General features: G+C 45.5%; 1 protein-coding gene across 1 annotated transcript in view; it reads right to left on the bottom strand.

Annotated features, from left to right (window-relative positions):
• The window catches only part of LOC138467613 (extracellular calcium-sensing receptor-like), a 232990-nt gene that overhangs the window by 5691 nt on the left and 203883 nt on the right, over window positions 1–23416 (bottom strand). The window contains exon 6 of the mRNA XM_069607806.1: window positions 16148–16165. Coding sequence (XP_069463907.1) covers window positions 16148–16165 — 18 coding nt within the window. The remainder of the gene's footprint in view (window positions 1–16147; window positions 16166–23416) is intronic.

The following is a 23416-nucleotide window of genomic DNA, read 5'->3' as shown; positions in this document are numbered from 1 at the left end:
ACAATCCTTCCTGCAGCACAGCAGAGTCAATAGGGCCCTTACTGTTAGCACAACTCATACTACATGGGAGGTCCGGGATATTACTACTGTGGTAAACCACGGACCCAGTGCGAGTATGCAGACACCGGACTAGGGAATCTAAGAAAAGTGATAACGTCCGGGGGGGTTGGGGGGGCAAGGAATGGCACAGTATTTTTACATGGGGTACCCAAATTACCGCTGAACCATTAAGAACCAAGGGATGCTCTTTTAAATAAAGGCCTGCATTGGCTTCACACTGCTAGGGGCTGTGCTTATGTGACTAGGGAAGCCATAGCAAGCTCCTATATAGTGTATAAAGAAGGTGACTCAGTCAAGCTTGAATTCCGGGACCAAAGAGTGGCCAACAGTGTTTTGGGCAGATCAAATGGGGTAACCACCGGACTACGAACAGTAGAATTGTAATAAGACCCTACCCTTACTTTAGCAACTCTGGCCCACTCAGTAATGGTCCATCCACCTCTGTTTTATACAGTGCAAATCTCATACCCCGGGGGAAAATGAAAAATGTCATCCATTGTGAAATTGAGCCGGAGCCCTCCTTTCTTTAAACTATTGTGTGCCAGTGCGATTAGCAGGACTCGGGGGTCACAATCTATGTTATACTGACATGGTGTAATGTTAAACTTGATTCATTGTTAGGATGTACTTTGATGGCTTGACGGACAAATAAAGGTATTTGATGATGAATGGAGGATAGCACAGGGGCAGTGTGCTGGCAGAGCAACAGAGGTTTGAATCCTGGATCCATGCTTAGAAACCTTATCCCGGTGTTAAGCGCGTTATAAAAAACCAAATAAATAAAAATAAAATAATAATAAAATGATGATGAAGTCATTGCCTAAATGTTCCCTGCCAGGCACTTCAGACTGAACACTTAGAGTTATTATTACAGTCATACCATTACATTTCATGATAGCTGGCAGTATTGGACACATTTGGACTGGACCTACTGCTAACTAGCCTTTTGGGAGCCTTAGCAACTTCCTCATGATGAAATAAACTTTCATCTACCACAGTTATGCTCACCCCAGTATCTATAATGGCAGGGGTGTCCTGACCATTAGCAAGCACAATGTCTTTATAAATACTCTTAAGTATTCTCAAGAATGGATTTATATACTTCAATATTCTATTGTTCCCACAATCCCAGAGATACTAAAGAATCTCCAGTTTGAACAACAATGGGTTCTTCAGTTGGAGTGCAAAAGCTAGTACCTGTCAATGGTACATTCACATCATGTGTGAAGGCTAAGCTGACAGATGCGATCCCTGAAAGTTTACCCTTACATCTGGGATCTCCTTTCACATAGTCACCACCCCAACAAACCACACATTTCCCAAATGTCTTTTGGAATGCGGTTGCTGGTAACCTCTCTCTGGTTTGGGCACAGAGGTTTCACTAACCCTATAAGGTTGTTTAGGGGGCTATTTACCCTTTTTATGTTTGTGGTCCTTTTTTGGTGGGGGATTTTTGGAACCATTCTTCTCATCTTTCTTATGCTTCTTCCCATGCACGTTCTTGCAAGTAGCCCCAGAATCCTTCTTAATAGCCCTGTTGCCTACTCATAAGTCAACAGCCAGTGCTAACTTCTTGGGGTCCAGTTCCTTAGAGTCAGCAAGGTGCTGTCTCAGCTCTAAGGAGCATGCATCACAAATACTTTCTAGCATGACTAGATATCTTATAGCATCATAAGGGCTGACCTTGTAGCCCATATTTCACCCATCTAAGTTTTTTCAGGCTTTCACACACCCAGGTGGCCCACATGTTACCATCTCTCTTATTGCGATACCTACACATTTTTAGTTATTGGGAACGGGTCTTCCCAAACCTGGCTATGAAAGCAGTTTTTATGAACTGGTAATCGTGTCTATAAGCATCATTGGACTCCATCACAGCATCACAGCCATTCTGGGGGAGCCAAGAGATTACCCATGGAGCAAACTCCCTTTCACATATACCTTGTACTTTGCATGTAAACTCAAATGTATCCAGCCAATCCAGAATATCAGTTTTAGCATCACATGCACTCAACAAATCCTTGGGGATACGAGGCTTCCTGTACCTGGAGTTGTCAGACATAGAAGACTCCAAATCTGAAGGGGAGTCATAAGACAACTTTTTCATATCATACTGGAAGAGGAGGGTTGAGAGTCATACTATAATCATCATTATTATCCAGATCAATTCTGGGAGTAGGCATTACATGCCTATAAACAGTTTGGTAATCCACCAAGCTTTGAAATAACTCAGCATGCTTCCCTTTAGCACTAAGGCATTTGTCTTTACACATATCGTTTTACGTTACCAACAGTAAGATTAATAACTGCTTCTGCCTTATAATTTTCCATAGTGGACATGGTTGAGTACTTTATAGTATTGGGTTGCTGTTGGTACTCTTGTTCAGAGGAGAATTGCCTAGCATTTTGTTGCTGGACTGCCCCTGGGCAGGACAAAGACTGTTATGCAGGGACAATTTTCGTCTGTGAAAGGGACAGTGAGCTAAAGACTTGCTAGGGTCTCTCCCAGGGGCCATCCACCCAAGAAACGGTTGTTGGGCTGTGTTTGTGCTGGTAGAGAGACTCGCAGACCCCCCTTTGTTTTGCATGAATTAACTTTGGGTCTCACCCTAAGTTACCAGGGCGAATCAGACATGGAGCCCTTGCTTACTGTTCTTAGAGAGGCACAGCTCCACCTCACCGATGATGCCCAACAAGGCTGAAACACATGTATGGGGTTGCTGTTGGTACTCTTGCTCAGCGGAAAATTGTTTAGCATTTTGGTGCTGGAGTGCCCCTGGGCAGGAATAAGACTTATATGCAGGGAAATGTCTCCTCTGTGAAAGGCACAGTGAGCTAAAGACTTGGTATAGTCTCTCCCAGGGGCCATCCACACAAGAACAGGTCATTGGGCTGTTTTTGTGCTGATAGAGAGACTAACAGACCCCCCTTTGTTTTGCATAAATTAACTTTGGGTCTCACCCTAAATTACCAGGGCGATCCCGACGTGGACCCCTTGCTCACTGTTCTTAGAGAGGCACAGCTCCACCTCACTGATAATGCCCAACAAGGCTGAAACACGTGTATGGGGTTGCTGTTGGTACTCTTGTTCAGAGGAGAATTGCCTAGCATTTCGGTGCTGGACTGCCCCTGGGCAAGACAAAGACTGATATGCAAGGAAATATCTTCTCTGTGAAAGGGACAGTGAGCTAAAGACTTGGAAGAGTCTCTCCCAGGGGCCATCCACGCAAGACCAGGTCATTGGGCTGTGTATATGCTGGTAGAGAGACTCAAAGACCCCCCTTTGATTTACGTTATAATATAGTAAGTAACCTTGGATGGATTCTTTGAACACAATACAACCAGGATTCAATGTAACACCAGTGTTAGGGGAACTTTCCTAAAGTCTTCTTGAGTTAAGACTTCATCAAACTATCCCAATTATATACAGGTCCCCAACTCTTCGTATCAGTCTGTACTACTCAAGGAAACTTGGTGTAGTGGCAGAGCAGTCAGGTTTCTCATGAGAGGAAGATGTGAGCTGTAGATAAGTACACTGAACTGTAAGAGGATTCAATTCAGCACTACAGCTAAGTCAACGCCTAGTCTAGAATACTGAATGAAAACCCTTATTGATATATCTTTATGTCCAGTTCATGCGTTCTGGATGACTACCCCTATATAACACCCCTCTCTTGGAATCCTCCTGACCCCACTGAGCCAAGAAGTAGTTCTGTTTTGCAAGTTTAAAAGGTTTATTTGATAATTTAAACAATAGAGATATATATCACACTTTATGATAAATTAATAATTGAATATCACACTTAATCTGATCAGTAATCAATAATGGATAGTCTGGCACTAGCACATTTCTTTATAATCAATGATGAGTGGTTATAGGATGGATACGATAGCAACAATACTTTTATGGTTTCAAATGGATGCAAGGTGGAAGGAAAATGCAGTACAGAAAATACTCAATATGCGTTCAACAAAACAATGTAATCACTTTTCTCTGGCAACCCCCCCCCTTTATGCAATGCAAGGAAATTGAAGGAAAGCACACAGTTCTCAGAAATGCAATCAAATGTAATTTAGTTCACCCCAGCAAGCTTAGATTACAGATCGGAGTTTTAAACACAGGCCCAAAATGCTTTTATGTGTGCTGGCAATGAAGTGAAAAATATGCTAAAATGCTTTTAATTCCCTCTAGAGGTTCAGGGTGAGTGGTATCTAGTTAATATTAGTCCAGGCTCACCCTAGCAATGATTCAGGAATGATTGGCAGGTTAAACAATTTTTTTCTATAACGGAAGGCAAGCAGCAGCAGATTTTTACACGTGGAGAAATTGGCAAATCGCGGTAAAATTCGCGGGTGCGCCGGGCGCGATTACAGAGGAACTACAAGGAGTATCACTATCGTTTTGGGGTCCTAGGACAGCCTAGGATCTCAGCTTCCAGATGAAAGTTACTGCAAGTCTCTAGCACAAACGGTCACGGAGATATGAGCGATTAAAAAAAGGTCGTTTTTCAGATTTGAAATTTTAAAGTTCAAAAAGACAAGTGCAGCTTGCAACTAGAAAATGGCAGGTGACAGCTTTACAAATGACAGGTGACAGTTAGGAGGCAGTTCTACTTAGATTTAAATAGATTGAATTATATTATTTTAACTAAGAGATTGGTTCTGCACAGTTTTACTAGGTACTCACAATATATTTTAAAATATATCTCGCCACGGATCTGGTCAGGTTTTGGACTGGACTCCGGTCTGGTCTGGGTCTCTTCACAGTGATCTGGGTCAGCTCTGCTCTCTCTCTGGTTCTGGAAATTTGATAGATTTGAAGTCTCTATGTTGGCTCTCTGAAGGTTGATGGAGGTAAAGTATGGATTTTCCCGGCAGAGCTTCCAGCTGCAAATGGATTTGAAGGTCCCTATCTGTCCTGTCTGTCTGCTTTTATCTGTTTTGAAAATGGGTGTGTGTGCAGCATCACTAGACCCTACCCCTCTCCACTTGCCATTGGCCCAATTCTCCCCTCTCCCATGATTGGGGAAGGAACTGTGAGTCAGAGTGATGTCATTTTATGGCTTGCAGAGAGGACACTCCCCTGTCAAATTGCACACAATCTATATTTGATAAAAAAAAACATATTTGCACAGGTACACATTTGTTTAAAATTACACGCACCCATCACATATCACAGGAGGTATACCCTGTCCAAATCTGCTCTTCCTGGGGGCTTGCATTCAGAAATGGCAACATTTGCACTTTTTAACTGATTTTGCAATTTCGGACATTAACCCAAATTTACACACATGTGCGCAAGGAGTATGGACATTAGTTGATGAAGTGTCAGATTTTTCACATGCACACATTTTGAGTAATATCCTCTTTTCCGCTAAAACCCCCCTGAACATACCACCGGGTCCTAACACGTCTTCAAATGTGGGCAGAAAAATCACAAGAATTATGGTGTCATTTAAATAATTTTCACAAGTCCGTACTATGAGTTATTCATCTTTTTAGAGTTATGTTCTGGCCCCAAAGGGGTGTGGTTTCCCCCAGCACAAGGTTGAATTTCTGGTTTTTCCAGTTCTGCCAAGCCAGCTTGCTCTCACAGGCAGTGCCCCTCCCCTGTCCTTCCAGGAGGAAGCTCCATTTATGACTCCCGCCAATAAAACATTTGCCTGAGTCAGGACAGGGCTTTGTTCAGAGCTCCTGTATTCTGTGGGGGCTCCCCTTAATTCAATTATCAGAGAGATGGCATATCCTTAGTGTGGCCAGCAAAAGGCAGATAGGCCTGGGAACACAGCTGTGACTCAAGTTTCACTCCTGATGGGGGGTAGCTGGTGGGCAGAATTCAGTTCCTTAAGCCAGGTTTCAGATAAAATGTCACTTTTTGTTACCCAGTTTAAGTCAAGACAATGTTTACATATGCAGCTAGAATGCTGATTCTAAGTTTAAAACTATGACATTTAAACAATTGCAACCTATGTGACACTCAAAGTAGGCCACTCATTTCTTTTAAACATTTAGATTTTTAGTGTCTTTCAGTCCAAATTTACTTAAACTGCTGAAATCCACAGCTCAGCCAGTCTTGTTATAAACCTTCAAGTCACTTCAGAATATAACTTTACATTGGATCCACCTCTCAGTAAGTCTTTCTTTGGCTTGCTTTGGGTTCATTTATTCAGTTTTACACAAATAAAGTAAAATCTGGTGTTGTTTTAAAACGCCGGCTTTTTGATAGTGGTGAGTACTGGTACTGCACCCCTTTTTGGGATTTAAGAAAATGAATTCCCAACAGTTATGGGTTTGCTTTTGGCAATCAGCATTGCCATTCCCAATGGTTTCAGACTACTGTGTGGGTAGTCCAATGGTGGTTTTAGGCAGTGTCCTTCTGTGCCCATAACATCGGCAAAAATGAGTGGCAGCCTATTCTTCATGCATTTCCCTGTGCATTTTCTGGGAAGCTCTGGCCATCATGATGTTTTCCATGTCAGTACTGCACAGTTTTGAGGTAGGGCTTGGATGCGTGGATAAAAACATCCCACAAGCCCCCCTCTTGCGATGGCCATTCTATTTCACTAATGGGACTCGCAAGACCTGGGATGTTTCCTCATCTTCTTCCAATAGATGGCACAGTTCAGCATCTTTTTCTCCATCCGGTACTGATCGATCGGTTCTCCTCGCCGGTCCTGATGGGAATATTGGGCGGTACCCCGGGCCCGTTGCGTCTCTGCTCCCGGTCTCCGGATCGTCCTCCTTGTCCCGTCTCCAGGTTTTCTTTCTCCTAGGACGACAAAGGAAGAGCGGCAATACCTATTCATAGACATTTTTCCACCACTGTTGAGATAGTGGGGCAGCATATGCATTTCATCATAACAAAACATTACATTCTTATTTTGAAAAAAAAACAGTATAACTAAGAGACAGTTTCATGCAAATCACAATATTTTAGAGACTAGATGTGGTATGTTTTATGGTTGGAACTGAATTAGTCTGAGACAGTACCCGCTAGGATTCCAGAGGATTCCTCCAGTTGTTGCAGAGTGTGCCTGGGATGGCAACATTTCAACTGGTTTATGTGGACCCACTTGTCTTCCCCCACTGCCAAAGGACCTTTGGGGATGTGGATTTTGTAGGCCACAGGGGAGATCTTGTCGATGATCTCAAAGGGTCCCTTCCATGTAGGCAAAAATTTGCGCTGCTTGGCCTGGTTTCTTTGGAAGTTGTATAGATAGACCCGGACCCCCACCTGATATTCCTTCCTGGAAGTTTTCAGGTCATAGTGGGTCTTCATGCTATCAGCTGATCTTTCTAGATTCCGCTGAGCATAAGCAAAAGCATGTTGGAGGTGTTTCCTTAAATTCACCACATACTCATGAGTAGTGGAGGCATTTATCAGTGTCTGCTCTTGGGTCCTGTAGAGCAAATGCTGAGGAAGCACCATCTTGCGTCCAGTCATCAACTCAAATGGTGACATTTTGGTTGCAGATGAAGGGGTAGATCTGATGCCCATTAGGACCAGAGGTAATCGGATATCCCAACTTGGCCCAGAATCTGCCACAAACTTTTTTAAGATGCTCACAATTGTCCAGTTGTAGCGTTCCACTGCTCCAGAAGAAGCTGGCCTGTAAGCAATATGCAACTTCCTTTTGACCCCCAGTATCTCCCACATCTTTGTCATTACTTCACTGGTGAAGTGGCTACCTCTGTCTGACTCAATCCTTTGAGGTAGACCAAAACGGGAAAAGATGTGGTTAATCATCAAGGCAGCTGCCGTTTCTGCCTTGCAGTTTGGGGCTGGGAGACATTCCACCCACTTGGTAAACAAGCATGTCACAGTCAACATGTACTTATTCCCCCTAGCAGAGCGAATCACGGGGCCTACAAAGTCGATTTGTAAATCTGACCATGGCAGTGTCATCCCCCTCTTTTGGAGAGGCGCACGGTGTGTGAGGAATGATGGCTGAAATTGTGCACACACAAGACACCCCTTCAAGTATTGGTCAAGGTCCTGCCCCATGTGTGGCCAGTATGCAACCTCTCTTAAGATTTCCAATGTTGTGTGAAACCCCCTATGACCGGCGGTGGCCACATCATGGGCGTGACTTAACATCAGGCTTCGGAATGAGGTAGGAACCACCCACTGATCGTGGCCAGCTTTGGATTTCCTTACCAGCAACCCGTCTTGGATTCGGAACATTTTTGGACATTTCATCAACACTCTTAGGTCCTCTTTCCCAATGTAATCGGTATCCGTCAGGGGAAATTTCTCAGGGTCCTCAACGTGTTGGTAAAACTTACCAATTATTGGATCCCCCTTCTGAGCGGTAATCAAATCAGCATCAGGGGTCTCCTTGCTCCATTGTGCAATTGAAAGATCATTGTGAGCATTTGTCTGGGACCTAGTGATAGCGGTGACCTGGATTTCCCCCAACAGGGACTCAATCTCAATTAGATCCCCTTGGATGGCCCCAGTTTTGGCCAGCTGATCAGCTAAGTCATTTCCAGTTTTGTCTGGTCCCTCTACTTTGGAATGACCCTGATCTTCTTCCAATAGATGGTCATCTCATTCGAGGTGACCAGATCATCAATGTTTTGGATCAACTTCCCATGTTTCAAGGGTTTGTTGTTAGCACATAACATGCCTCTGGTTTTCCAATTAACCAGGTGCTCCACGAACCCGTTCCGTACATAATCCGAATCTGTGATTATGACCAGTTCGTGGAGTTGATGCTGGACAGCAGTGAGGATGGCCTGATGCACAGCCATCAATTCTGCCACCTGACTACTTCGGGGACCAATTTTGTATCCAGCGGAGGGTTCTGGGGACTCATTAACCCATGCATTCCCTACGCCAGCCACCAGTTCTTTTTCCCCGTTGTTGTCAACATGGTAAGAGCATCCATCCACATAGACAGTGGGCATTCCCTCACACTTGTCCTCTTCAAAGACTTTGTGTGGGGAATTAAGGTATGCCTCCATGTTGTCCTTGATTTTTAGACTTTCGTCCTCGAGACAGTTTTCTCTGGCACAATCATGCAAGTCAGCCAGACCTTGCGCGAGGGGACTCTTCTTGTTTTGGCCATATCTGACCTCCACAGGAAAGCCTTGCATTGACAGAATCCAGGAAGTAATTCGGGAATTACTCACATTCCCGGCTCGGATTCTGTCACTTTGGAGATATTGCAGAGGCTGGTGTGGAGTTTCCACTATGATGTGTTCCCCCTGGATAAAAGGGCGGTAATTCTTCAATGCCCACACCGTTGCCAGGAGTGCCTTCTCACAATCGTTGAATTTTTCCTCCACAGAGGATAACGTTTTGCTCGCATAGGAGATTACTTTATTGACCTTGTCATGCTTTTGGTATAATACGGCCGTCAAGCACGTATTAGAGAACCCTGTCTCCAGGAAGAACTCCTTGTTTCTGACAGGGTAAGCTAGGCAAGGCGCTTGTGAGAGGCTTCTTTTGAGTTGTTTTACTGCCTCGGCTTGTTCTGGACCCCATTCCCACTTGACCCCCCCCTTCAGGAGATGAATCAGGGGTCTGGTGATCTCTGCGTAGCCCTCAATGAACTTTCTGCTGTAATTAGTCAGTCCAAGGAGACTCCTTAGTTCCCGCAGAGTTGTGGGGTCTTTCAGTTTCTGAAGTGCTTCCACTTTCTTTTCCTGGGGACAGAGACCCTGAGGAGTAATCTCATGCCCCAAGAAATTAACACGGGTTCTACACCACTGTGCTTTCTGAAAGGAAAGTTTTGCTCCGGCGGCCCTCAACTGCGTCAGAACATAACGGATCTCCGCTATGTGTTCCTCCACAGATGAACTTTTGATGAGGACATCATCTACATAAGCCAGGTTACCCCTCGCACCCAGGTCGGGCATGGCCTTATGTAGGAAAATGTTGAATTCATTGCCGGAGTTGAGGTATCCGAAGGGAGTCCGGGTCCATGTATATTGCTGGCCCCCAAAGGTAAAAGCCAGTTTGTATTGGTCCTCCCTACTGACAGGCACAGTCCGGTATCCATTGGTCAGGTCTATTGCAGTGAATACCTGTGACCCCTGGATCTGGGCCAGCCCTTGGTCAATGTAGGGCAGAGGCCATCGGGAAGTATGAACCCGTTTGTTGAGCTCCCTGAGGTCGGCGCAGAGCAGTGCCTTAAGTGGCACTATAAATCGAGCCGGGGCTCCTCGAGGGGGCGTGGCCTAACAACGGGGGTCTTGATGGCCCGTTAGGCCACGCCCCCTTGACAAGCCCCGGCTCATTGGGCTACTGGCATCCCTGCCAGGCAGCCTTTTGTAGAGATTAGCACCCTCTACCCTATAGGGGAGAGGGTGCTGATCTCTGCATCTATTTTGTATAGGCTTGCCTGGCAAGGGACAGTGCTCGCCTATTCAGCCTTAATGGTGGTGCTGCCCCTCGCCAGCTGGGGAGGGGCAGCGTCACCATTAAGGCTGAAAGGGTGAGGCCACTGGAAGCAGAGGCCTTTTTCCTAAAGACTGAAACTCCCGCGAATCCGCGGGAGCTTCAGTATTTAGAAAGCAAGGCCTCTGCTTCCAGCGGCCTCATGTTTTCTCCATAATGGTGGCGCCGGCCCACGTGCATCTCTTGATTAAAGGGATGCATCGCAGGTGCGGCGCCACCATTATGGCTGAAAGGCATTTTTTCTGAAGCCTGAAGCTCTCGCACACGAGCGAGAGCTTCAGGCTGTAGAAAAAATGACTTTTTGTGTAGTGGCTGGGGCTGCCAGGGGAGATTAGTGGGCCCCGGCAGGGCCCCGCCTCAAAACGAAATTTCAGAGCCTGGCGGGGCCCAGCCCCGGCAGGCCCCAGCCCACTTAAAGCCCTGGCGCAGAGTCTCCACTGGCCGTTTGGCTTCAATATTCCCAGCACCGGATTATTGAAGGTGCTGTGGACTGGACGGATTATTCCCCGGGACTCAAGGTTCTTAATTATTTCAGTAAGGGACTCCATGGATGCGAGAGGCAAACAATATTGCTTCACAAACACAGGAGTCATGCCAGGGTCCGTGGGGATTGTTGTTGTGTGGATGTCAGTGCGACCACAGTCATATGAGTCTACCGCAAAGAGATCTTGGGAATCCAAGAAAACTTGTTTCAACTTTTGCTTTTGTTCCAGAGTCACACAGGCATCAGCTAGATTGACTCTCTCTTCCACCATCTGCCTGAAGCCTGGAAAGACTTCTGGTTTGGCTATCTCCGCGGCCTCCTCCAGCTGGGTGGAGAAGTCCCTGGTCAGAGTGCTGATTTGGACCGGAGGCTTCAGGTGGGAAAGGCAGCCCTCATGGACCTGGAAAATCACCTCATCCCCTCTGAAGTCACAAGTCACATCTTCCTTACCATAACGGCAAGAAGAGTACACCAGGAAGTTCCCCCCATGCCGGGTAAATATCCTGTCTGGTGTTGTATTGTCATCACTGTCACTATCAAAGCAGTCCTTGGGGATTGGCCCTAACAGTTCATTGCCTAAATCGATGGAAAAATGTCGGTCATCAACCGCCATTCCAATAATGGTGCCTGCGGCTAGAGTAATACTCTTTAAGTCGCTGTTATCCACCTCTATTGGAATGGTGTCATGTTCTATGTTGACTAATGGAGTTGGGTTTACCCCCAACCCTTGCTGTTGGAGAGAAGCATTTAGATGTATGTAAGCATCAAGGTTTTGCAAATATTGTCCTCTTTTAACTTTCACTTCCAGGGAGAGTTGTCGGGTCCTTTCTGGGATGGTGACTTCCTCTTTGATCTGAATTTCAACTGCATAAGGTAGCAATTGAGCTGACCTAAATGCTTTTTCTGGATCATCAAAGCCCATGGGATTATCCGCTAATCGGGACCAAGCTTTGAAGTTTATTAGGTCCAAACTAGTGGCAAAGCGATTGAGAAGGTCACTGCCTAAGTAAAAGGCGGCAGGGACGTCTCGCACGACCCAACAATTGTGGACTATGCTCTTGTTGCCAATGGAGATTTTGAGCATACACCTGCTTGGCAGGAGATGTTTGGAATTAGGTGCTTCCAGGTCCATTTCCCATTTGTCTATCAGTTTGAATGTGGGAATGGCTGGATCTTTTGGGAGTTGGCGGAACATGGCTTCGCTGATGAAGCTCTTACCGTTGTTCACACACACTCGAGCGAGAACAGAGTCCTTCCCATCATTTAACTGGACAGAGATGAACAACTGCTCTCCAATTTGCTGAATATCAGCCAGGCTCTGAGCTGATTTCACATCTTTCTGGACTATAGGAGTGGGAGTTTCTGATTGTGGATTAGTATAGAATCTCAGAGTGTTTCCTTCCAGCGTGGAGTACCACTTTAGACTGGAAGGAAGGTTGATTTTCAGAAATAGAGAGGACCCTCCATCACCAGTCTGTTGTCCTACTGCTATTACTGTCACGTCTGGAATTTGGCTATTCTGGAAGTGAAATTCTACTTGGTCAGGTTTTTGTTCAACCATGTGGCAGGTGCCGTTTGAACTAACATGGTTGACACTCTGTTTTAATTTTATGGGTCGGCTAGTCTGGGTCCAGAGGACCTTGTTTACGCAATCTATTAGGGGTGACAACCTTCTCAGGAGGTCATTCCCTAGTAAACAAGGGGTGCCCTCTGGAGTCACAACTATGACTGGGTGTTTCAACTTGTGTCGCCCAATTTTAATGTCCAAGTCTGCAGTCCCCTCAACGGGAATTTCCTTCCTGTCAAAGTTCTGGAGTTGTCCAGGAAGTGAGGTGAGAGGAATTTGGTAATTCCCTCCCCTTCCTGCATTCAGTTCGTCAAAGGCCCTTCTGGACAGAAGGGTAGCTTGAGATCCAGTGTCCACCAGTGCCAAAACTGTACCCTGCCCCTGTACTTGTACCGGGGCATAGTATCTTCCCTCCTTCTCCTCAAGGGGGCACAGGTAATGCACATTTTTGGACAACTGGTGGGCTAACTTTCTGGTTTTGGACATTTCTAGCGAAGCGATTTGGGCAGAATTCTTTGGAGAGCCTTGGGAATCTGAAAGAAAAAGTTGGCAACTGGAGACCAGAGCCATTGTGGGTTCCCCTGGCTCCGGTTCTGGGCCGCCCCCCCCTTTTTGGAGGCAGTCACCAGGATGGGTTTGAACCAGGGGATTTTCTTGCTGTTGGTTCTGGGATGAGATGGTGGGCGGCGGTAGCTCAGTCTCCACATCTCCCCAGCCTGGATTTGCATCCCTAGGGACCCATTTTTCTTTGGGAGGAGTTCCCCCCTCTCTGAAGGAGAAGATCCTTTTCCCAGGATCCTCTGAGGATCCCTCTCCCTCAAATTGGAAGATCTGTACCTCCTCCTCAAACTGAGTCTGTTTGGGTCTTTTGTTTATCCTACCCCCCCTCTGCTCCTTAGGAGGCAGACTTTCAGGGGCAAGAGATTTTGTTTCCGGTTCCTGGGTTTCCAGGGGCTGTTTACATGTGAGGAAGGAAGCTTCCTCCAAGGCTTTACACCCCCCTTCCCTTTGTGCCTCCTCCCCGGGAACCGGTGAGTTATCGGGGTGCTGCCCCGTCATTGTTCTGGAGCACCAGGTCCAGAGTTGGGTGCGTTCTGTGCCGGCATGCCGATCTGAGGGTTCTGCTGAGCCCTCAGTATGTGACCCAGATCCCGCGCCATGTTTTGAACCTGGCGCTCTAACTGGGAAACCCGCTCAGGCTGATACGGGGCCCTGTTTTCTCCCCTGGGCTGATCCCGGGAAGGGTAGCTATCCCTTCTTTGGTAGTACCCCAGGTTGGGAACATTTGGATACCCCTCCACCCTTGGCCTCCCCTCTCCCGGATTAGGTTGTCTGGGCTCAGGGAATTGGGGAAAGAAGGGTGGAGGATTTTGGGGCTGGAAATTGGGTGGATACCTGGGGAAGAAGTTCTGCCCAGGGTTTGGTGAGTTTCTGCCCTCCGGTGGGAAGTTAGGAGGGAAGTTCCCTGGGTTAGGTGCTTGGCTGGATCCCCCCCCTTGGGCTGGAGGAGTCCACACATAACCCAGGATGGGTCTGTTTCCCTTGTAACGGGGACTTACATAATCAGGAGAGCGAGGGACCCCATTTGTGGGGCTGCCTCCCTGGCTCCCTATCTGTGACTGGCCCGAGGACCTTCTGGGCCTTGCATTATTAGGTGCAGGTAGGTTTTTAGGCCCCCCCATCTCCAACTCTAAAACGGGGGTGACCTTTACCTCTGCCACCTTGGCAGCAGCAGGGGTGTTGTTGGCTTTGGGGTTTTTCTGGGCATTACTTTTGCTATCTACCGGTTTCTGCACCTCGTAGATGCGGGTGGCTTGTTCAATGACCCATTCTAAAGATCTTTTCTCATGAAAATCTCTCACGAGCTGGGTCATTATGTATTTGGGCAAGGCATGAAAAAACGTATTAATAAATTCTCTGCTGTCTGTGCGCACCCTTCTAGTGGTCTGCGCAAAGGCACGTTTCAGTTCTTGCACAAACTCTTGTGGGGCCTGATCCTCCCCACACTGCAAATTGTAGGCTGCCTTGCGAGCCTCTTGAGGATTTCGGTGCACAGAGAAATGTTTCAAGATGGCCGCCTTATAGGTGGACCATCTTAAATGATTTTGGTCCTCCAGCCCCGCAAAGAAACTGGAGTATTCTGGGGAGAATGTCCATTTGACGTACTGGATGCAGCTACTGCTGTCCTTCAAATGGAAAGTCTCCATCATTTGCTCATAGAGCTCCAAGTGTTCCCAAACAGAGTACTTGGCGTTCTTATGATAAGGCGTGATGACACTCCTGATTGCCTTAATCTGCTTCAATGGGTCCTTAAGCAAGGCCCTTTTTGCCTTATTGGCCGTTTTGGTCCGGGTAACCCTGGTCCATTCATCCTCTGACTCAGAGGCACTGCTCCCAGAGGTTCCCGTCTGTTCTTCCAGGTTTTCCCGGATTCTGCAAGCCTGGGAATGGCTGGCAGAATGTGGGGACCTGGTCTCCTGTGTCCTGTACCGCTCAGAGGAGTCTTCAGATCCCTCCTTGCTGCCAGGATTTGATGGGTACCCCCCCCACTGACCTAACTGGGCAGAGGTTTTCAGGATGCCCTTAATGGGCCTACTCTCCTGGGGTTCCCCATCAAATTGCACTGTGCTTGGGTGCCCATACCCGGATGCCCGCCCCTCCATTCCTGGGTGGTACTGGCCTATGAGCCCCATGCTTCTTGCTGGATAGTAATCTGCCATCCCTGTGGCCCTGTGCTCATGTGCGCCAGGGGACATGGGGGTGGCAGAGTCCAGGGACTGAGAGAAATAAAGGCCTCTGGTACTAGGGCTCCTGGGGTTATGCTCAGGAGTTTCTCTTTCCCAGCGAACCTCATCTCTATTCGCCCCTGCTCCCTGTTGCAATGCAAGAGCCTGCGCCTTCAGTTCCTCAGTTAAGGCCTTACTAGACTCCATCAGTCTCTCCTGCATCGCTACCTGTTGTTGGAGCCTATCATTGTGCTGGCAGAGAGCCTCATTCTCTCTCTGCGTTTCATGATTGGTCCTGGAGCACTGGGCCAGTCTTTGCTGCCGGAGGGTTACCTCCTGAGCTGTGTCCCTATTGGCCTGCTCCTGTCTTGCCAGAGCATCCTCCACCCTCCTGGTGTGCTCTAGCAAGTCCTGGTGTTCTTTTTGGAGGTCACCCAGTCCCTGGTGGGCCAGGTGATTTTCTTCCAATTTCCTTTTTAAGTGGCAGACTTCCTGGCCTAAGGTATCCCTTTCCTGACTAAGAGCCTGCATCTGTGCCGCCAGGTCGTCCCTTTGCCTTTGGAAGGCACCAGCTTTCTGGCGCTCCTAGTCAAACTCTGCCTGGGTATCCAGGTCTTTCAAAATCAGTTTATTGCTCTCTGCCTTCTCCCTATCTAGGTGGCTTTGCAGGGTGACTACCTGCTCAGCACATGCCATATTGAAGTCTAACGTTGCTCCAGCTTTTTCTGGCTCTGCAGTAGGGAGTCCAAACCTTCTTGGTACTCCTTCTGCAAGGCCAGAAATCTGGTATCCTGGTCAGCCTTTTCCTGTTGCAGGATGTCCATATCCTTCTTTATTTTAATGATGTGCTGTCTACTATCATTTTCTGACTCCTGGCTCCCCTGCAGCCTCTGCTCAGAAGAGACCAGGTCAGATTGGACCTTCTCTAACGCCATCTGTCGCTGATTTGCCAGATCTTGGCTTTCAGTACATTTATCCTGCATGTCTCCCATATATAGGTACAGGTATGCCGCTATCCTAACCATCTTGTCTTGTTCATCCTTAGCTTTAGGAGCCATGCATAGTTCACTCAGGGCCACATGTAAGGGACCCTGATCTCTCCATTTATCTGACCCTGTTTCCGTGACCTGTTGCGTGATGGCCTGCAACCAGACCATGCGGTCCTGGTGAGTCCACTCACCTCTCACAAATAACTTATGTAAGAAGTGCTCTCTGGCTATTTTCATGTCTACTAAGGTCGTCATTCTAGAGATTGGTCTCTGTCCTGACTTACAGAAATTAGTATTTTATTTTTGCAAAACAGACCTTTTTCTTAGAGCGTTCCTTTGAGGAGTGCTTTACAGCGTAACACAGCGTGTGATCCGACCGGATATGTGTATCTGGTCAGCTGGCACGCTGTATTAATCTGCACAAGTGATAGATCTAATCCAAACGTCCGGCACGAGCCCCCAATTTGTAAGAGGATTCAATTCAGCACTACAGCTAAGTCAACGCCTAGTCTAGAATACTGAATGAAAACCCTTATTGATATATCTTTATGTCCAGTTCATGCGTTCTGGATGACTACCCCTATATAACACCCCTCTCTTGGAATCCTCCTGACCACACTGAGCCAAGAAGTAGTTCTGTTTTGCAAGTTTAAAAGGTTTATTTGATAATTTAAACAGTAGAGATATATATCACACTTTATGATAAATTAATAATTGAATATCACACTTAATCTGATCAGTAATCAATAATGGATAGTCTGGCACTAGCACATTTCTTTATAATCAATGATGAGTGGTTATAGGATGGATAAGATAGCAACAATACTTTTATGGTTTCAAATGGATGCAAGGTGGAAGGAAAATGAAGTACAGAAAATACTCAATATGCGTTCAACAAAACAATGTAATCACTTTTCTCTGGCAATCCCCCCCCCCCTTTATGCAATGCAAGGAAATTGAAGGAAAGCACACAGTTCTCAGAAATGCAATCAAATGTAATTCAGTTCACCCCAGCAAGCTTAGATTACAGATCGGAGTTTTAAACACAGGCCCAAAATGCTTTTATATGTGCTGTCAATGAAGTGAAAAATATGCTAAAATGCTTTTAATTCCCTCTAGAGGTTCAGGGTGAGTGGTATCTAGTTAATATTAGTCCAGGCTCACCCTAGCAATGATTCAGGAATGATTGGCAGGTTAAACAAATTTTTTCTTTAACTGAAGGCAAGCAGCAGCAGATTTTTACACGTGGAGAAATCGGCAAATCTTGGTAAAATTCGCGCGTGCACCGGGCGCGATTACAGAGGAACTACAAGGACTATCACTATCGTTTTGGGGTCCTAGGACAGCCTAGGATCTCAGCTTCCAGATGAAAGTTACTGCAAGTCTCTAGCACAAACGGTCACGGAGATATGAGCGATTAAATAAAGGTCGTTTTTCAGATTTGAAATTTTAAAGTTCAAAAAGACAAGTGCAGCTTGCAACTAGAAAATGGCAGGTGACAGCTTTACAAATGACAGGTGACAGTTAGGAGGCAGTTCTACTTAGATTAAAATAGATTGAATTATATTATTTTAACTAAGAGATTGGTTCTGCACAGTTTTACTAGGTACTCACAATATATTTTAAAATATATCTCGCCACGGATCTGGTCAGGTTTTGGACTGGACTCCGGTCTGGTCTGGGTCTCTTCACAGTGATCTGGGTCAGCTCTGCTCTCTCTCTGGTTCTGGAAATTTGATAGATTTGAAGTCTCTATGTTGGCTCTCTGAAGGTTGATGGAGGTAAAGTATGGATTTTCCCGGCAGAGCTTCCAGCTGCAAATGGATTTGAAGGTCCCTATCTGTCCTGTCTGTCTGCTTTTATCTGTTTTGAAAATGGGTGTGTGTGCAGCATCACTAGACCCTACCCCTCTCCACTTGCCATTGGCCCAATTCTCCCCTCTCCCATGATTGGGGAAGGAACTTTGAGTCAGAGTGATGTCATTTTATGGCTTGCAGAGAGGACACTCCCCTGTCAAATTGCACACAATCTATATTTGATAAAAAAAAACATATTTGCACAGGTACACATTTGTTTAAAATTACACGCACCCATCACATATCACAGGAGGTATACCCTGTCCAAATCTGCTCTTCCTGGGGGCTTGCATTCAGAAATGGCAACATTTGCACTTTTTAACTGATTTTGCAATTTCGGACATTAACCCAAATTTACACACATGTGCGCAAGGAGCATGGACATTAGTTGATGAAGTGTCAGATTTTTCACATGCACACATTTTGAGTAATATCCTCTTTTCCGCTAAAACCCCCCTGAACATACCACCGGGTCCTAACACGTCTTCAAATGTGGGCAGAAAAATCACAAGAATTATGGTGTCATTTAAATAATTTTCACAAGTCCGTACTATGAGTTATTCATCTTTTTAGAGTTATGTTCTGGCCCCAAAGGGGTGTGGTTTCCCCCCAGCACAAGGTTGAATTTCTGTTTTTTCCAGTTCTGCCAAGCCAGCTTGCTCTCACAGGCAGTGCCCCTCCCCTGTCCTTCCAGGAGGAAGCTCCATTTATGACTCCCGCCAATAAAACATTTGCCTGAGTCAGGACAGGGCTTTGTTCAGAGCTCCTGTATTCTGTGGGGGCTCCCCTTAATTCAATTATCAGAGAGATGGCATATCCTTAGTGTGGCCAGCAAAAGGCAGATAGGCCTGGGAACACAGCTGTGACTCAAGTTTCACTCCTGATGGGGGGTAGCTGGTGGGCAGAATTCAGTTCCTTAAGCCAGGTTTCAGATAAAATGTCACTTTTTGTTACCCAGTTTAAGTCAAGACAATGTTTACATATGCAGCTAGAATGCTGATTCTAAGTTTAAAACTATGACATTTAAACAATTGCAACCTATGTGACACTCAAAGTAGGCCACTCATTTCTTTTAAACATTTAGATTTTTAGTGTCTTTCAGTCCAAATTTACTTAAACTGCTGAAATCCACAGCTCAGCCAGTCTTGTTATAAACCTTCAAGTCACTTCAGAATATAACTTTACATTGGATCCACCTCTCAGTAAGTCTTTCTTTGGCTTGCTTTGGGTTCATTTATTCAGTTTTACACAAAGAAAGTAAAATCTGGTGTTGTTTTAAAACGCCGGCTTTTTGATAGTGGTGAGTACTGGTACTGCACCCCTTTTTGGGATTTAAGAAAATGAATTCCCAACAGTTATGGGTTTGCTTTTGGCAATCAGCATTGCCATTCCCAATGGTTTCAGACTACTGTGTGGGTAGTCCAATGGTGGTTTTAGGCAGTGTCCTTCTGTGCCCATAACATCGGCAAAAATGAGTGGCAGCCTATTCTTCATGCATTTCCCTGTGCATTTTCTGGGAAGCTCTGGCCATCATGATGTTTTCCATGTCAGTACTGCACAGTTTTGAGGTAGGGCTTGGATGCGTGGATAAAAACATCCCACAGAACCCAGTTAGTACAGTAGTCCAAAGACACCCTTACACAGATAATGTTATAACAAAAATATATATATTTATTATATTTACACAAGGAATGTCTTGAACTACTAAGTTCATTAAACCAACAAACATAGGATTACTTGTAAATACTTTTCAAAGGCCGCTGCATAGTTTATAGTTGCTTGGGGTTACATTTGTTACAGCGTTTGACACTAATGACAGTTCTGCCGTACTATTGGTAATTCCACGCACAGCCAATGATATATGGTCATTGAATTTAGTTAGCAAAACCACATAAAATAATGTCTTTTGTAAAGGAAAACAGTTGGTTAGTCAAACATTAGCAGAGCTTAAGGTGCATGAGGCAGATTCAGAGCAAGCTGATGCTTTTAAAGTCAGATCCCTGACTCTATGCAAAAGATCGCTCAAAGACTTATGAAGCAACCGAGCAGCAAAGGTTGCTATGGATACTTTCATTCTCTAGAGAAGGATGCCAGAAGAAAAACATAATGTTGGAGACTCTGTTAAAGGACTCATAAAAGGGACATAAGATGGCAGCTTGAGTCAGAGGTAAGAGTGGACTCCCTGGACACCTCTTTGTAGAATCCAATGCTCTGGAGCGGCATCTCTGCTTAGGGTAAGCAATGCCTTTTCACCCCACAGTACCTTAGGTTAGAAGAAATGTTTGTGGCTGGATTTTCCTCCAGACCAAGGAATCCACAGAGTGTGTTGTGGCTGGATGCAGCAGTGATCAACACACTCTGTGGATTCCTTGGTCTGGTGACGAAAGGCAGGACACTGAAGGGGATGTCTCACAGCAGTCTCGAGAGAGAGGACCTCTGGCACATATTTCTGCAACTTCTCTGGTCAGTCTGTGGTTTTTGTGCCATTTCTGCATTTTTTCTGCATCTCCAACAAAGGACATGATTCACCCGGTCAATCTATTGGTTAGTCTCTTCAGCTAACCAGAAGGAGTCGTCCTCTTCAGAGTTCTTCTGTCACATAGAAAATGGGGTCAGGACAGCACTTCACAGGGTTTCAAAGTGGTCGACTTGCCTCTTACCTCAGGAACATCACCTATTATCCATTTTCAGCACACACTCCTCTGAAATCTCTCTCAGCAGTTTACAAAAAGGGACTGGTGACTGTTCAGTCAGGACAACCAGCCCTCCAGTGGGCAGTGGTTCCATTCAAGCACTCAGGTAGACAAAGGGCAGAGAGTAAAATGAACCTCCCTTACTTCCTGCCTGCCCAGACACACTGGAGCCTAGGTAGGGACCCTCAAGACCCCCCCACCCCCTTCCCAGAATGGTAGTAGAAGGGCTAACTAAGAACAACCAGGCTACAAATAGCAAAAAAGATAGGAGCAACCAAGTTAGTACGTAGATGACCCTGTCGTGCACAACCGGGACTGTGAAAAGTCTGCGGTAAAAATTAGCACCATATTTACTAGAAGGCTTCCACTACTACAGTATTAGCTAGAAGGATGTCTATGTAACTAAAACGTCACAGAAGCAGAGAGTACTAGGTATTCCCTTAGCACTCCACATGGGGTGGTGTGTGCTAATCTCTCATAGTATAACGTTTTAGGAAGAATCCCATGTATCCGTCTATCCTTAAGAACTGTAGTTACTCGAGGATAGTTACAGAATCTCAAAGGAGGAACCAGCAACACTACACATAGGGCGCTGTGGGCTGCAAAAGTAAAACAGAGATGCCTTAAAAGGGAAATGGAGGAAATCAGAGTCCATGAGAAAGTTAAAACACAAAGAACAGTGTTCCCAAAGTCAGAGCAAATGAAGCATAGGCATGATTAATCTCTCTAACATGCTCCAATCAGTTTTGTACTGGCTTAACATTTGGAACTCAAAGGCACTTGCGTTGCAGAGAGCAGGAATGTGGGCGGTGTTGCATGGTCCAGGAGGAAAGCCAGTGCAGTGGTTTAGGCAGGAGAAAACCATGTTGGTATACATTAAGTTTGGCATCATATACAAATGTAGTACCATGAATCATTTTAATTGTTGGGCATGTGGAAAGATGATTGACATTTGCTATGAAGGAAAGATGACAACTAATTATTTGTTAGTTAATACAAATTGGGGCGCAGGACTGTATCTTGATTATCACGTAAGTTTCAAGTTGAAAAGCATTTTCGCCAAATTTCGCTTAGGAATCTTGCCACTTACTCATTTTACTGCCAATTGGGATAACAACCTTTCTCCTTGCTGCCTCTTTTGTCCCACTAAGATTGAAGATGAGCTGCGTTTTATTTTTCACTGTCCCACATATTTATTTGAGATGTTCCTTTGACTAAAACCAATGTGAATCCAGTCTAACGTAAGAACTATCTATGCTGCTCTTAAACAATGTCCTGCTCATGCAGTTATTGTGGCAGTGTTAACCTTTTTTTTTTTAATTTGCTTTTAAGAAAAGAAGGATTCTCTTAAAGTAAGCTGTAATTGGTACTCCATATGCTGTCTCATGGCGCATTGTTTATAACAACTGGCGCAATTGGCATCTTCTATTTTATTGGAAGGTATGCGCTTTATCTGCTGTTATGGATCCTTCGATTGTGTTTGATGAAAATGTTTTTTTAATTTGTATTTGTTGTATTGTTTGAATGATATGCTTTTTTTACAGCATTTTTTCGCGGAAATAAAATAAGAAATATGACATTCCATTAGCTGTACACGCTCAGACAAAGACAACAAATCACCTGAGATGTCTCTTATTGGCTACGCAAATCTGACAAATAAACATGCCATTTGTCAAGCAATGTACCACTCCAGATTGGACGAAAAATCATTGCTGAGACCCAGAAGCCTTCCATGTGTTTGTCAGTGCTTAATCAGTATCTAATGACCTATCCAAAACTCACAGTAGGGAGAATGTGTCCATTCATGGGGCCATTTTCCAAATGTTTGTCCAGGCCTACAGGTAAGTAACATCTCCTTTTATACAGGGATGACGTTCCACCAAAATGTCAGGAGTAGCGGAAGTGACATCACATAACAGTTGACCTCTGATAACATCACAGGAAGTGTTGTCATTTGACCCCACCCCTAAGTGACACCACGAGGAGTGATGGCACACAACCTTTCACCCCTTGACATAACAGCAAGTGGCATCACATAGCATTGTTCCTCAGTACACTAAGAAAAATATAGATATGATATCACTGTAATATGATATACATTTCATAGAAGAATGGATCCCTGTATGTAATAACTTTAATATCAGTGTGTAGAGGCCCATATTACCCAAATTACTGTGTATGTAAGCAGACGTTCAAGGCCAAATTATGCCATGCAATGGAAAGAAAATACATGTGGTTGTTGCATGAAAAGTAAGGGAGCAGGACTGAGGTTCTGCCTCCTATGACAATATAGAGCTCCTCAGAAGGTTGTAGGTATGAGGTTATGCATCCCCGCACAGCATAGACTGCCTCAGAAGGGAAAGAGGCACTGAAGTGCTGCCTTATATAAACAATAGAGGGTGCTACTGAAGAGAGGGAGAACACTCAGTATCTGCCTCCTGTGGCACATTATGGAGCACTTATGAAGGGGGACGGGCCCCAAGTTGATCCATCCATGCATAGGCAGCACAGCACTAGGAGATGTTTTCCATGAACAGCATAGAGCGCCTCTGAAGGGGATGAGATACTGTGTCTGCCTCCTATGCACAGTATGGAGTGTCTTTGAGGGGAGCATAATACTGAGGGGCTGCCAGCTC

This window comes from Ambystoma mexicanum, chromosome 1p, assembly GCF_040938575.1.
Source record: "Ambystoma mexicanum isolate Mex_15411 chromosome 1p, UKY_AmexF1_1, whole genome shotgun sequence".
NCBI classification, from domain to species: Eukaryota; Metazoa; Chordata; class Amphibia; order Caudata; family Ambystomatidae; genus Ambystoma; species Ambystoma mexicanum.
This window is presented reverse-complemented; position numbering and strand designations above follow the sequence as displayed.